This window comes from Ranitomeya imitator, chromosome 2 (assembly GCF_032444005.1).
Source record: "Ranitomeya imitator isolate aRanImi1 chromosome 2, aRanImi1.pri, whole genome shotgun sequence".
In the NCBI taxonomy this organism is placed as follows: domain Eukaryota; kingdom Metazoa; phylum Chordata; class Amphibia; order Anura; family Dendrobatidae; genus Ranitomeya; species Ranitomeya imitator.
The window spans coordinates 638,550,487-638,563,484 of NC_091283.1; the positions used below are offsets into that span (position 1 = coordinate 638,550,487).

General features: G+C 43.7%; 1 protein-coding gene across 1 annotated transcript in view; it reads right to left on the bottom strand.

Moving 5' to 3' along the window:
• Positions 1-12,998, bottom strand: part of LOC138665342 (gastrula zinc finger protein XlCGF53.1-like) — a 72,504-nt gene that overhangs the window by 43,250 nt on the left and 16,256 nt on the right. The window contains exon 2 of the mRNA XM_069752734.1: positions 1,457-1,816. Within this exon, the coding sequence (XP_069608835.1) occupies positions 1,457-1,804 (348 nt within the window). The 5' untranslated portion in view covers positions 1,805-1,816. The remainder of the gene's footprint in view (positions 1-1,456; positions 1,817-12,998) is intronic.

Below are 12,998 nucleotides of genomic sequence, written 5' to 3' on the forward strand. Positions count from 1 at the left end.
TGTGAGAAAAAAAATTGCATGCCATATGGACCATCAGGGTGGTATGCAATTTTTACAGATACATTGCAATTGTGTAACACAGGACACTGTAAATGATAATGTAAAAGATTAATAAATGCTGAGTAAAAAAACGGATTGCATACACACAGATGACAAGTGAGAAAAAAATCATCCCACTCTCCTGGATGAGACTCTGACCGATATTTTATATGCCAACGCGCGTTGGGGCTACGGTGTGGATCCTCCTTGATGCCAGTGTATGGGTAAGAACCCGGGGTGGGAATGATTGTTTCTCCTTAGACTTTTTGAGCCTCTTTATAGGGCCAAATGACCTTTTCATACGGATTAAATATACCCCTGTGTTTCTGCTTGCCCATATTTGCACTATGCACTTTATTATTATCTGTTTACGACATCGGGTGTGATCCGCACTGTGTTTTGGTCTGTGCTACCCGGTTTTTCCCTGACTGACTTAGCTGGTATCTTTTGTATTTATATGAACTAATCTGTGAATTGTGAATTGTGACATAATAAACTTGTAACTTGTTTAAATATGGACATATACTCCAGTGTTTTTTTTCTATGGATCTAATAACACTAGTAGGCAGCATTTTCAAGAAAAGAAGTCAAGGTGGGTGGATTAGGCATAATATGACTCACCCACAGTGACCAGAAAATTATCATTCCAGTTACATTATAGCATAGTGGAGCATGAATTTTGTAAAATGTTTTCATCATGTTTCCTTTTCAGCTGACATCTTTTTGTTCTGATAGAGTAATAAAATTCACCGCACTCACTTAGAGAGTGCGGTGAATTTTATTACTCTATTAGATTCGGGCCTTTGGTCCATTATACCAGCACCTCGCCCTATATAGGCTGAGTGCACGCCAAATAACCCCTTTATATCTTTTTGTTCTGGTTAGGAGGAAAATGTAAGTGTGATGTGAAATGCAGCAATATGGTAACCATTGGGGCTGATTCATCAAGACTGGTGCAGTGCATACTGACGCTACGCCAGTCTTGCTGGAGTACAAAGTGCCAAACTCATTAAGAAGCGCATGCCACTTTATGAATTCGGCGCAATTTCTGTTCGGAGTCGCATGCACCATGCCAGAAATGCTAATCCGATAAGTGACTAGAGTGGCATTTATGCTCCACAAAACGCCGGTACTTTTAATTAATGATTGGGCGTGGAATGGCCACTCCCCATCCAAGGTCCTCCTCAGCTCCACCCATTTCAACAGAGAGGATTCATACGACAAAAGTTGCTACATTTTTAGAGCAACTCCACATTGCACAAAAATTTAACAACTTTTAAAGCTTTTCCGCACATTCTCTGGTGTTAAAGAGTTGATGAATCGGCCCAAATGTTTTTTTCCAATATAATGGTATTACCAATGTACAGAGATATAGACCTCATCAGTTGTGTCGATATACTGTAAGTCCACAACTTACCTGTCTGCTCAGGGGCTCTGGCCTATGGATACAGCTTGGTTCCGTCACACAGGGAGTCAAGATTGTTGGAACTGCATTTTTATTCAATACTTTTTTGTCTCCATTCACCATATAACATTGCTGGGAAAAATGTTCAGAGCAAATGCGATACGAGTCATGCTTTTTGCCCTCATGTATTTTTGCAGCCATCTCATCAAGGTTCTTGAAAACTTGACCACCTTGTTCTAAAGATTTCAGCCAGGTTTTTATTCTATCAAGAGTGGTTGGAAAACCATGGAGAATTACATTGGCATAATTTTTCCGCATTCCAGCATAATTATGGCAATAATCAACAATGCATTTTGGCATTTTTGACTTTTCCTAGAAGAGAAGACATAAAGCAGTGTTAGAGAACAGTATGGAGATAAGTCTGTTGGCTGACAATGGTCTAATAGATGCTTAATAGATTTAGAGGAAGAGCCTTCATTATTTAAAGGGATTCTCCAAGAATTTAATAATAATTCAAAGAGCAACCAGTCCTAGTCACCTGTCAGGGTGGGCTGCAGTCTGAGAAAACAGCTCCCAAGACCTCATCTCTCAACTCAGCCAAGAAGGGTGTGACATCAGAAGAAAAGAGACAGAAGATCCGAAGAGACAATTTGCATATTTCCCAGTGGAACATTGCGGCTTAAAAGTCTCCTCATATCGGCATGCCTGGCATGTCACTCTCCTTAAGGAGAAACGTTACCCCTTGGATTCCGATCAAACGCCTCTCACCCAGCCAAAGCAGATGTCACACTTTGCACTGATGAGGGGAAGCACCCCGAAACACAGTGTCTGCAAATTGAGATTCTGGTTTTGTTTTTTATCCTAAGTCATGTGATAAGGTTCATTAAAGGGTCAACATTGACTTTTAGGATTACTACTTCCTATAGGTGACACTAGAGTTCTAGTCCTCTTCCTCTCTGAAAAGACAATTTACATCGCAAGCCAACTTTTTTATTTTTCCGTCAATATGGCCATGTGAGGGCTTATTTTTTGCGGGACGAGATGTTTTTAATTGTTCATACTACATCTTAAAAATCGGATTAACCCCTTTCTGACCTCGGACGGGATAGATCCGAGGTCAGATCCCCTACTTTGATGCGGGCTCCGGTGGTGAGCCCGCATCAAAAAAAATAGCCTAGTCATGTTAGGTGTCTATGAACTCATAATGACCTGGAGAATCATAATGTCAGGTCAGTTTTAGCATTTAGTGAACCTCGCAAAAAAGCCAAACAAAAAACAAGTGTGGGATTGCACTTTTTTTGCAATTTCACCGCACTTGGAATTGTTTTCCCATTTTCTCGTACACGACATGCTAAAACCAATGATGTCGTTCAAAAGTACAACTCGTCACGCAAAAAATAAGCCCTCACATGGCCAAATTGATGGAAAAATAAAAAAGTTATGGCTCTGGGAAGCAGGGGAGTGAAAAACGAACACGGAAAAACGAAAAATCCCATGGTCATGAAGGGGTTAAAAAGCGATAAAAAAATGATGTGCCCAAAATCTCAATGCACAAGAAGCACCACAATATAGTGCCGAAAAACCTTTTTTTTTTAATACTTTGTGGTAGCAGCAAAACATAAAAAAATATATAAATCTTGTATCGCTGTAATCACACCGACCAGAAAAATAGAAAAATAAAACCGTCGTATCCCCTATACCGCACAGTGAAATTTGCTCTCCTAAATCCAATTGCCCCCTCTTTCTGAGCCCCACTGTGCCTAAACTGCATTAAGCAGCCGCATGTTTGGCATTATTGTAGCAGGGAGAGCGCAATTAAAAACTTACGTGGTGTGTGTCACCAGAAGCACAAGGCTGGGCACAATGTATGGGGGCTACTACAATATCTGGGGGATCAAAACTGTATGGGGACACAATGTATGAGAACTAAACTGGCAGATTTGTAATTTTTCAGGAAAAAAGCATGGCGTCAATGTTACAAAATAAAATCAATAGTGGGAGGTTTGCTCCAGAGCGCCAAGAAGGTAGCTCCAAAGAAACGGGGAAAGTGCAAAGTCCCCCCGCATCTCCAGCCGAACACCTCCAATGGAGGATACAGACACGGGAAAAAAAAATGAAAGCTCAGTCTAAGGAGCACAGAAAGAAGACTCTGACACCAGGATATGGTTAAGCCACAAAGCGTTTCAACGGAAATACCGTCTTCATCAGGTGGACACAAAACATTATGTGTAACAAAATAGTCACTGCAGCTGTAGATGAATATGCTAAGAGGTGCAATTTCTACAAAGGGGGTCACTTTTGGGGGGGGGTTTCTGCTGTTCTGGCACCTTCGGGGCTCTGCAAATGTCGCCCGCATACTATTTTACCAAAATCTGTGCTCCAAAAACCAAATGTCACAGTTCCACCCGTCAGCGTGTCTGGGATGCAGTTACTGACAGCTTGGCCATCCATTCTGGTACAGGGGCATGCTGAGCTGTCAGTGTGTTGATTGACAGCTCGACTATCCAATCTGAGACTGTGAGGCATCAGCTGTCTCCATGTGTTCATTATTCCAGTTAATGACCATGCTTCTTAACTGAGCTGTTTCTCCCAGAGCTGCTAGATGTACATTCACCTTGTGAGGTTTGTGCTTTCCTGTGCCTTGAGTTCTGTATGCTTGATCTGTTGCCTGATCTTGGACTTCGTTTTGACCATCTGCCTGTTTTACCCCTTCAGCTCTGATCTGTTATCCTCTCGGTACTCTGACTTTGGAAAGTTACCTGACTACGCTTTTGTCTCTTCCTTCTGTTTATGACGTATGACGTACCCTCCTGACATTTGACCTTGGACTTCTTGACCACTGTGACTCACAGCTTGACCGTGAGAAGTGACTAGTGTCACATTACGTTTGGCCCATACGTTTTTCTTTTTCATCAGTATGGATCCTGTTCAAACACTTTGTGACCAGGTGGTGAATTTGATGCAGATGACTCAGGATCTGGCGAAGGATTGCAAGAGTCTGGAGTCATCGCAATATCAGTTGCAGGGTCAGATAGATATCTTAGTGAAGACCTCCCATAGTCCCCCACTGCTGGCAGTTGCCGTGACATCAGTACCCTCTGATGTACAGTTGGTCTCTCCCGAACCTGTCATATCCCTCCCTGATAAATTTTTGGGAGAGAAAGACCAGTTTAGGGTATTCAGGAAGAGCTGTAAGTTATTTTTTACCCTGTGCCCCCCGGTCATCAGGGGACGGGTTCCAGTGGGTGGGAATAATCATGTCCCTACTGCAAGGGGGTCTTCAAACCTGGGCATTTTGTTTGTCCCCACAAGCACCAGAACGGTTTTCTGTTGATGCCTTTTTTGACAGTTTAGGTCTGATATATGATGAACCTGACAGAATCCAGGCCGCGGAGGCTAAGATCACGAACCTTGCAAAGGGCGGTCGCACAGATGATGACTACTGCACTGAGCTCGGGCAGTGGTCCACCAAAGTTCTATGGAATGATGCTGCTTTCAGGTGCCAGTTCCAAAGAGGCCCTTCCGAGTCACTCAAAGATGCTCTGATCCTCCATGACGCCCCTTGTCCTCTGATGGAGGCCATGACCCAGGCCATACAAATGGACCGCAGAATCCGTGAGAGACATGGTGAACAGCAGGCTGCATGTTATACTTCCCTGAAGCAGGTCCATTTACCAGAGGTTAGAGTTGCCAGTCTTTGCGCTGCGGAGTGAAGATGTAGACAAGATCTCGGACTCTTTCTATACTGTGGTCTCTCTGGACATTTTCTTAAAAATTTCCCAACTCGTCCACAAGCCACCAAACCATCGGGAGAACGTCTGAGTCTGGATGGTGACCGAGGAGGTCACCCAGACTCCCAGGTACCCTTTTCTTCCACTAATAAATATGATGATTACCTTCGGGAAGCAGGTGTTATCAACATTAGCATTCATTGACTGTAGGTCTACTGCTAACTTTATTGATTCGGGACTGGTTCTGAAGTTAGGGTTAGGGACATTTAGTTTAGAAAGACCCATTCAAATAATTGACCTTGACATGACACCGTTAGCTCACAATTTGGTCAAGAGCACAATGGTGGATTTCACTCTCCAAGTGGGGGGCACTCCACTCTGAATCCATGTCCTGTTTTATGTTGGATAATTTACCTGCTGTATTGGTACTGAGGTTTCCGTGGTTGTGGATTCACAATCCAGTTACTGATTGGTGTCTGAAAGAGATTGTGAAATGGAGCCCCAGTTGTTACAAGAAACGTCAAAAAATAAAATATACAAATATGCTCCGCTAGTTTGGAAGGTCTTCTGGGGTACCTGTAGGACTTTGGACGTGTGCTCTCGGAAAAAGAGGTGGAGATACTACCTCCCCATCATCCCTATTGACAGAGCTATTGACCTTATTCCTAGCGCCAAATTGCCAAAAGCTCGCCTTTACAATTTGTCGAGGCCTGAACAGACCGCCATGAAAGAATATATTCACAAAATTTTATGGAAGGGTCATATCTGTCCTTCCTCCTCTCCTGTAGCTGCTGGATTTTTCTTTGCTAAAGATGGCGGGTCTCTGTCCTTGCCTTGATTTCCGAGAACTAAACAAGATCACGGTTAAAAATACTTACCCACTTCCACTCATCCCTGACCTATATAATCAGCTTCTGGGGCCAGGGTGTTTTCTAAACTTGATCTCAGAGGGTCTTACAATTTGATACGTATCTGGAAGTGATGAGTGGAAAACGGCATTTTTAACGTCTGAGGGTCTGTTTGAAAACCTTGTTATGCCTTTAAGATTATCTAATGCACCTGCTGTGTTTCAAAATTGTATGAATATTTTCTCTGATTGCATTGGAAGATTTGTTGTGATTTACCTCAATGACATTCTAATTTTCTTGCCAGACTTAGACACTTAGACATGTCCATGCTATGTTAAGAGACTGGGAGAGAACTCTCTATTCGCTAAATTAGAGAATTGTGCTTTTTCTATTCAGGAAATCTTTCTTGGGGGTTTATCTTGACAGCAGAAGGGTTTATGATGGACCTTGGGAAGCTACAGGCCATAATTGATTGGGTTCAACCTTGTGATCTTAAGGCTTTGCAGCGTTTTCTGGGATTCACCAACTATTATAAAAAATTTATCAAGGGGTTTCACAGATTGCTAAACCACTTACTGAACATACACGTAAGGGGGCAAATCTCAATTTGGTCGCCGGGTGCTATCAGGGCTTTTGAAAGATTAAGAGTGTTTTATGTCTGCACCCATTCTGATCCAACCTGATCTCCAAGAACCATTCATTGTGGAGGTGGATGCTTCGGAGATCGGAATGGAGGCAGTCTTATCGCAGGAGCCCAAAACGCTGACTAACCTGTGTCCTTGTGCTTTTCTTTCTAAAAATTTTTTCACCGGCATAGAGAAATTATGATGTTGGGAATTGGGAGTTACTTGCTGTCAAATTGGCCTTTGAGGAATGTAGACATTTTTTGGAGGGGCGGTTCATCCAGTTACGGTGATCATGGATCACAAGAATTTAGCTTACATTGAATCGGTTAAAAGGTTAACACCTAGTCACGCCAGATGGTCCTTGTTTTTCTCTCGCTTTAATTTTTCTATTACTTTCAGGCTAGGGTCTAAGAATGTGAAAGCTGACGCTTTATCTCGTAGTCTAGATTGCATTTTTCCCCAGAACCTCCATCTTCCATTATTTCTCAGGGTATTGTAGTGTCTATGGTAACCTCAGAGCTGGAAGAGGAGATTCGTAAAGTCCAGTCGTTGGCTCCTTTCACTTCCACAGGGTCTAAATTATTTGTGCCTGTGTACCTAAGATTACGGTGTTACAGAAATTTCATGATTCTGTTTTAAGTGGTCATCCTGGGGTTACTGCCACAAGGAAAGCCATTGCTAGACTTTTTTGGTGGCCATCCATGCATAATGATATTAAAGATTTTGTATCTGCTTGTGAAGTCTGCGCACGCGCCAAAGTTAGTCATAGTCGGCAGGCTGGGGAACTGGCTCCATTGCCTATTCCTGAAAGACCATGGACTCATTTGTCCATGAATTTCATTACAGATTTACCTCTGTCTGAAGGTAAGGGTACCGTTACACTATACGATTAACCAACGATCACGACCAGCGATACGACCTGGCCGTGATCGTTGGTAAGTCGTTGTGTGGTCGCTGGAGAGCTGTCACACAGACAGCTCTCCAGCGACCAACGATGCCGAAGTCCCTGGGTAACCAGGGTAAACATTGGGTTACTAAGCGCAGGGCCGCGCTTAGTAACCCAGCGCGCTGTGCTCTGCTTTCACTTTACGGCCGGCAGTCAGTCAGTGCGGGAAGCAGACGGCAAGGGACCTGACGGACACCGGAATGTAAGTATGTACTGTTTTTTTTGTTTTTTTTTACATTTACGATGGTAACCAGGATAAACATCGGGTTACTAAGCGCGGCCCTGCGCTTAGTAACCCGATGTTTACTCTGGTTACAAGCGAACGCATCGCTGGATCGGTGTCACACACACCGATCCAGCGATGACAGCGGGAGATCCAGCGACAAAAGAAAGTTCCAAACGATCTGCTACGACGTACGATTCTCAGCAGGGTCCCTGATCGCTGCCGCGTGTCAGACACAGCGATATCGTATGGATATCGCTGGAACGTCACGGATCGTACCGTCGTAGCGACAAAAGTGCCACTGTGAGACGGTACCCTAAGACTACTATCTGAGTGGTAGTTAATCGATTCAGCAAACAAGCTCATTTTGTTCTTTTGTCAGGATTACCTAATGCGGAAACACTCTCCGGGTTGTTTATTTCTCATATTGTAAGGTTACATGGAATCCCTCTGAACATTGTATCTGATAGGGGAGTACAATTTGTCTCTAAATTTTGGAGAGCTTTTTGCCTTAAACTAGGGGTTGACTTGTCTTTTTCATCTGCTTATCACACTGAAACCAATGATCAGACTGAGAGGACAAATCAGTCTTTGGAACAAATTTTAAGGTGCTTTGTGGCAGCTCGGCAGGAAGGCTGGTCTTCATTTTTACCTCTCTATGAGAGCTTTTAACAGTCGAGCAAATCAATCTACTGGGACCTCACCGTTCTTCTGTAATTATGATTTTCATCCCCATTTTGGTGAATTTTCCAGGATCAGTTCTGAATGCCCTGGGGTGAGGTCGCCGTGCAGAGACTTGGGGATGTCTGGAGGGAGGTTCAAAAAAATATTGAGACTGCCCAGATTCACCAAAAACGAAAGGCAGATAGAAGACGTTCAGTGGATCCTGTCTTTGAAATTGGGGATAAGGTTTGGTTGTCTTCTAGAAACATTAACAATAATAATAATTTTATTTATATAGCGCCAACATATTCCGCAGCGCTTGACAAATTATAGAGAGGATTTGTACAGATAATAGACATTACAGCATCACAGTTCAAAATAGATACCAATAGGAATGAGGTCCCTGCTCGCAAGCTTACAATCTATAGGAAAAAGGAGACACGCGAGGTGGATGGTAACAATTGCTTTCGTTGTTCGGACCAGCCATAGTGTAATGATTGGGTGTTCATGTAAAGCTGCATGAATCAGCTAACAGCCTAAGTATGTAACAGTACAGACACAGAGGGCTATTAACTGTATAAAGTGTATGAGAACATGATGTGAGGAACCCGATTAAGGTTTAAGGTTTGTTGTTTTTTTTCTTGAATGGGCCACACAGGGATAGTTAGGTTAATGCATTGAGGCGGTAGGCCAGTCTGAACAAATGCGTTTTTAGGGCACGCCTAAAACTGTGGGGATTGGGATTAATCTTATTAACCTGGGTAGTGCATTCCAAAGAATTGTCGAAACACGTGAAAAGTCTTGGAGACGGGAGTGGGAGGTTCTGATTATTGAGGATGCTAACCTCAGGTCATTGAACATTAAACTTAAAGTGTTGTCGGCAAAGTTGGGTCCAAAGTTCATTGATCCATATGAGATCCTGGAGGTAGTCAATCCTGTGGAGTTTAGATTAAAGCTTCCTCCATCCATTCACATCCCTAACGTATTCCATAAATCCCTATTAAAGGAGTATGTTCCTTCTACATCGTCTCCCTCATCCCCGCCTCCTCCGTTTCCATGGACGGTAGCCTGGAGTATGAGGTTCAGAAGTTTCTGGATTCTCAGAGAGTCTCTAATTCCCTCCAGTACTTCATCCACTGGAGGGGAAACGGACCAGAGGAGAGATCCTTGGTCCCTTCTTGAGAAAGCCGATCAGTTAGGTAGGGCCTTCCATCTAAAATCTCCTCGGAAGCTTGGGGGTCCGGTGCCCCCTCCCCCCCAGGAGAGAGGGTACTGTCATGATTCCACCCCTCAGCGTGTCTGGGATGCGGTTACTGACAGCTCGTCCATCCAATGTGGTATAGGGGTGTGCTGAAGCTGTCAGTACTTTGACAGCTTGGCCATCCAATCTGGTACATGGGCGTGCTAAACTGTCATTGTGATTGACTGCTCAACGATCCAATCTGAGACTGTAAGGTGTCGGCTGTCTCCATGTGTTCATCATTCCAGTTAATGACCATACTTGTTAACTGAGCTGCTTCTCCCACAACAATGCCAGATGTACATTCACCTTGTGATGCTTGTACTTTCCTGTGCCTTGAGTTCTGTATGCTTCATCTGTTGCCTGACCTTGGACTTCGTTTTCACCATCTGCCTGTTTAAACCCTTCAGTTCTGATCCGTTATCCTCTCGGTACTCTGACATCGGAACGTTACCTGACTACGCTTTTGTGTCTTCTATTTATGACGTACAATCCTGGCTTCTGATCTTGGACTCCTTGACCACTCTGACTCACGGCTTAGCCGTGATAAGTGACTAGCATCACACCAAATAGCACTCCTTCCTTTTCAGCCCTGACATGTGGCCAAACAAGTTTCCAACATAGGGCATCAGCGTGTGTGAGGAAAAATTAAGCAGTAAATAGTGGAGTCCACTATCACCTATTAACAGTGATGAGCGAGTGTACTTGTTGCTCGGGTTTTCCCGAGCACGCTCGGGTGACCTCCGAGTATTTATGACTGCTCTCCGGAGATATAGTTTTCATTGTGGCAGCTGAATGATTTACAGCTACTAGCCAGGCTGAGTGCATGTGGAGATTGCCTGGTTGCTAGGGAATCCCCACATGTATTCAAGCTGGCTAATAGCTGTAAATCATTCATCTGCAGCTATGAAAACTAAATCTCCGAACAGTCATAAATACTCAGAGACCACCTGAGCGTGCTCGGGGAACACCCGAGCAACGAGTACACTCACTCATCATTACCTATTAACCTTTGGGTAACTGACAAATTTGGAGCAAATAAAAAAGATACATTCTTTTACCACTAAAATGTTATATTCCCCCGTCCCAACACTCACTACACCCCTAGATGAATTCCTTAAACAGTGATGTTTCCAATATGGGTCACTTTGAGGGGGGTTTCTGATGTTCTGGCACCTCAGGAGCTCGGCTAATGGAGCCCACAATCTACGCATGTAGCGTCTCTTCCCATCCGCTCTGTCGTGTACTCAAATAGTAGTGTACAACTACATATTGGGTATGGCTACGTTTGGTAAAAATTGCATAATAAATTATGGGGTCCATTTTTCTTATTACCCCTCGTGGAAATTATAAATTTGGTACTGAAACAGTATTTTAGTGGAAAAAATGTTAACTTTTTGTATTGACACCTAAATGTTATAATGTTTTGTGAATCACCTGTAGGTTAAAAATGTTCAATATGCTACTAGTTGAATGCCTTAAGGGGTATAGTTTCCAAAATGGGGTCACTTGTGGGGGTTTATGCTGTTTTCTTATGTCAGGGGCTCTACAAATGCCGCATGACATTCACAATCTAATTCAGTCAAATTTATGCTCCAAATGGCACTCTCTCCTTTACAAACCCTGCCCTATGTCCAAACAGCAATTTTTGACCACAGATGGGGTAGCGTCACTTTCAGGAGAAATTGTGTATTAAAAAAAAATTAAAAAATTATGGGGTCGGTTTTCTCCTATTATCACTATGAAAATTACAAATTTGAGGCTAAAGGGGATAAGTCCTACTGGTAATTGTTTCCAGGAGTCCATCATGACAGCACCACCAGGATGTAGGCCTTCACATCCTTGATAAGGACAGGAACACACAGAAGGCTAAATAACCCCTCCCTAAACCACCCAATAGTGATTTTCCAAGTAAAACACCAGGATGGATGCAACTCAAATTTATATGTTTACCTCACATAGCAGAAAGTAAATTCAAGGGCAGGAATGTAATGGGTGTTGTCATGATGGACTCCCGGATACACAGTTACCGATAGGACTAATTCTCTCTTTCCAGGCTGTCCCTCCTGACAGTACCACCAAGAGAATACCAGAGAAACTATTCATTGAGGGATAACTGCCTGGAGGACCTTTATTCCAAAGGTTGTCTTGTGGCCTAACATAACCTCCAGATTATGATGTCTGTAGAAGGTGTTGAGGCTTGACAATGTCGCTGCCCTGCAGATCTGGCCCACTTAGGCCCTGGTACGCTCACCCCATGATGTAGAGATTGCTCTTGTTGAATGGGCCGTGATGTTATCTGGAGGAGTACATCTTGGTAATTACCTCACCAGAAGTTACAAAAGGACAGGCGCCGCCATACTCAGCACACTGACGCCATTGCACAGCTCCAAGACAGTTGTAATTGGAGGGAGAGAGCAGTTATCCAGGCCTGTGTGTGCGTAACTAATCAGAGTCCTCTAGTGTTGATACTGGTGCTGATTCATCATACTAACAATCCTTCTAAGGGTAATCTTGTGCTTTGCTGTCTGCATCGCATTCTGCATTTAGCATAGGGACAGTTGAACGAGCAGGGAAAGTAGCAGAATACAGCCTCTAGGCAGGGCTTAGGGTTTTGCAGTCCGCTGCTAAATATACAGCTGCTGCATGTGACCACTTTTCTTTTTTAGGGGTGAAAAAAGTGACTATATTGCCATCCATAGAGTATTACGTGCTTCGTGTTACATTTCGGTGCTATATAACACTTAAAAAAAATTCTATTTTTTTTTTTTATGGATTCAATTAGTCATCCACAGAGTTTAATGTGGCTAGTATCACATTGCATTGATATATAAACCTCAAAAAAAGTTGGCAGAATCCCGAGGAAGCGACCAGGGGAATATCTGAGCCAGATTAAGCTGGCGTGACAGCAGGGGTGGTAGAAGCCTGTGGTCCACAACCACCAATGCCCGAACCCAGGCCACAGCCTTCACCGTAGAGATTCTTGCAGACTGCGGATGGGAGAGCCAAGATCCAGCAACTGGTGAGTGGACTTCGGAGCCAAGGCTGGTCGGAAGAGAGAAGAAGGCAAACTAGGACCATGGCTGGAGAAATGCTAGGAGGCCCGCTAGCCGCAAGGAAACAAAGGCTGGCATCCCAGGAGGAGGATGTTGCATACCACTGGCAGCGATGATGGGTGACCATAGAGTTTGAGACATCACATCGAGTTGAACCAGTGGGCATTAGATACTGAACACTTGCCTCGAAGGCTGCCAGAGCTGACCGCTGGAACCAAGGT